This window comes from Curcuma longa, unplaced genomic scaffold (assembly GCF_044706935.1).
Source record: "Curcuma longa cultivar G26 ecotype Majalengka, Jawa Barat unplaced genomic scaffold, ITB_CL_G26_1.1 contig_18259, whole genome shotgun sequence".
In the NCBI taxonomy this organism is placed as follows: domain Eukaryota; kingdom Viridiplantae; phylum Streptophyta; class Magnoliopsida; order Zingiberales; family Zingiberaceae; genus Curcuma; species Curcuma longa.
Genome location: NW_027430778.1, coordinates 1 through 3,332, shown reverse-complemented (window position 1 = coordinate 3,332; position 3,332 = coordinate 1). Strand labels below are relative to the sequence as shown.

At 45.2% G+C, this 3,332-nt stretch overlaps 1 protein-coding gene across 1 annotated transcript; it reads right to left on the bottom strand.

The window, feature by feature from the left end:
- Window positions 1–72: 72 nt before the first annotated feature.
- LOC141816815 (uncharacterized) lies at window positions 73–1,409 on the bottom strand. The gene is made up of 3 exons (XM_074704545.1): window positions 1,068–1,409; window positions 762–906; window positions 73–590 (listed from the first exon to the last, which is right to left on the bottom strand). The coding sequence occupies exons 1-3, from the start codon at window positions 1,407–1,409 to the stop codon at window positions 73–75; spliced, it is 1,005 nt and encodes a 334-aa protein (XP_074560646.1).
- Window positions 1,410–3,332: the final 1,923 nt, after the last annotated feature.

Here is a 3,332-nt window from a genome sequence, read left to right as displayed (position 1 = left end):
CGGTGCTTCTACTTCCCAGATAGTCAAAGCGCTAGCTAGCTTGGCTAACTCATCAGCCTTTTGATTATCTGATCAAGGTATCTTTTGTCGGATCACCTCCTGAAATCCGGCTTTCAATTTATCGACCGCCTCTGCATAGTGTTTCAACTGATCACTGCGGATCTCGAAAGTACCTTTAATTTGCTGATCTACCAACTGCGAGTCAGAATAGATAATAACTCGATTTGCCCCCAAGTACTTTGCAGCTTGTAATCCAGCTAATAGAGCTTCATATTCTGCCTCATTGTTGGTCGCCCGAAATTTCAATTTTATTGCCACTTGCAACACATCTCCTTGGGGAGAATGTAATAGTATATCGACCCCGCTACCTTTCTTGGTTGCTGATCCGTCCACATAGATCTTCCAAGTTTTTGACGATTCTTGGCCCGTTACTTCAGTCAAAAATTTGGCTAAAGCTTGAGCCTTGATGGCTGTTCTCGGCAGATATTGTATGTCATACTCACTCAGCTCGGTCATCCATTTGATGAGCCATCCAGAAACATCAGGTTTGAGCAAGACTCGTCCCAAATTGCTGTTGGTGAGCACCGTGACTGGGTGGGATAAAAATAAGGTCGTAATTTTCGAGCCATTAATACAAGAGCCAATGCTAACTTTTCCAGAGTAGTATACCGAGTTTCAGCATCTTTCAATAAATGACTTGTGAAATAGACTGGTTGCTGCACATGCCCTTCTTGCCTTATTAACACCGACCCAAGAGCTACTTCTGAGGCCGACAAGATAAACCCATAGAGGCTCTTGAGGTTCTGGCTTAGCGAGTGTAGGAAGGTCGGCCAAATATTGCTTTAATTCTACGAAAGCTTTATCACACTTGTCATCCCATGAAAATCGAGTAGCCCGCCGCAGGACCTTGAAGAAAGGCAAACTCTTTTCAGCTGATTGAGAAATAAATCGAGATAACGTCGTGATTCGTCCGACCAGTCTTTATACTTCCTTGGTATTTCGAGGTGAAGCCATATCTTGAACAGCTCTGACCTTCTCTGGATTGGCCTCTACTCCTTTTCAGTTACTATGTAGCCGAGGAAACAACCACTTTTTACACCAAAAAGGCATTTCTTGGGGTTCAGCTTCAGACTATATTGTCGGAGGGTGTGGAACGTTTCTTCCAGATCTGTTATGAGAAGGTCTGCTCGAGCCGATTTGACGAGGATGTCATCCACATATACTTCTATGTTTCGCCCAATTTGATGTCGGAAGACTCGGTCCATAAGTCGTTGATAAGTAGCTCCTGCATTCTTCAACCCAAAGGGCATTACAGTATAACAAAAAGTACCATCAGCAGTAACAAAACTGACCTTTTCTTGATCTTCCTTAGCCAAAGGAACTTGATGATATCCTTGGTATGCGTCCATCATGCATATAAACTCGAAACCTGAAGTTGAATCAACCAGCCGATCAATCCGAGGAAGGGGATAACAATCCTTTGGACAAGCTTTATTAAGATCTCGAAAATCCACGCAAACTCGCCATTTACCACCGGGTTTAGGCACCAAAACCACATTAGCCAACCACACAGGGAATTGTACTTCTCTGATTTGCCATGCTTTCAGCAACTTGTTTACTTCTTCTCTGATTATCTTATCTTGGTCGGGTGAAAAATGCCTTCTTCTCTAGTGAACTGGTCGAGCATCAGGGAAGATGTTCAGCCGATGTTCCATAACAGCAGGGGAAACACCATTGATTTCAGATGATGACCAAGCAAATACATCATGATTCTTCGTTAAACATGAGACAAGTTGTTCTTGTAATTCAGGGGATATGTCGGAGGCTATCTGAGTAACTTGGTCGGGTTTCCATGGTACAATTGATATTTCCACTTTCTCTGGGATTGGTCGAGGCAGTGGTGCGCTTTGGATCTGAGTTGACCTCCACATTCGACTTCCTGCGCACTGCTCTAAGATCCGTCTGTACCATGTCGACATAGCATCCACGAGCCATTTTTTGGTCTCCCTTAACTAAGCCGACCTGATCATAGACAGGAAATTTTAGCTTTTGATGGAATGTGGAGACCACTGCTTCGAATGAACTGAGAGCTGGTCGGTCCAGTATGACATTATAAGCTAAGGGAGCGTCCACTATAATGAAATACACCATCCGAGTTCTCAGCAAAGGCTTCTCCCCCAGGGATAACGGGAGTTGGATCTGCCCCAGTGGTTGAACCACATGTCCCGAAAATCCAAATAAGGGTGTGGCCATAGGCTGCAATAGTCCTCGGTCAATTTGCATCTGAGTTGAAGGCATCCAGATATAGGATGTTAACCGAGCTACCTGTGTCGACAAATACTCGAGCTACACCATAATTGGCAATGGTCGCCCGTATGACCAAAGCATCATCATGGGGGAAGGCTATTCCCTCCAGATCTTCTGGACCAAAAGAGATGGTCGGCTCGACTGCCGTTCTCGACTTAGGCCAACACTATGTACTTCCAGCCGTCGCCCATACACCTTCCGAGCTCTATTAGAATCTCCATCGGTAGTACCACCAGCAATCATGTTAATTTCTTCCTGGAGCACTTGTTTCTGATTGTCACGATCTCCTAGCGCCTTTCTCGGGGGTAGCAGGGGATCACCTTCTGCTTGCCGACCATTCCCGTTTTGTTCTTGATTTCTTCTGTGGAGGAGACTGCTGCAACCTTTCTTACATCTGGTGAGGCGCAAGATTAGCTTGCCTTGGTGGTCTGCGATCCTGTTCATTTCCTCGCCTGTAATTTATCGGTCTGAACCGATCTCCCAGGTTGGAAGCACCCTCTTGCCGATTTTTTATAATGTTGCCAATTTCCAATACCAGTTGTCGGCAATCCTGCGTGCTATGAGCAGATGTCTGGTGGTACACACAGCAATGAGTCGCCGGGCTGGCTCCTCTAAATCTTGCCCCCCCGGTAGGAAAAGAGGCAGCGTCAATGGTCTGCACCATTCGCCCGTCTCGTCTAGCTGGAACACTCTGCAATGGTCGGGGTCGTTCTTCTCTACGAGGTATAGGTGGAGCTGACTTCTTTTCTTGCTGCACAACTGATCCAGGATCTCCTCGTCGAGCTAATTGAGTTTCCTCCAAGTGGATGTATTTGGTCGCCCGCTCTAGCAGTCGTTGATTGTAACACCCGTAATTTTCCTTTAATAATGTCTGGATATTAATGAATGATAATTCCTCGATATTAAGGAATGATAGCTTAAGTTTAGAGGAAAATCTAGTAGAAATACTAAATGGGCCTTAATGTTAAATAGGCTTCTAACCTTAATGGGCCATTAATGGGCTCTATGGGCTAATGTATTTTTAA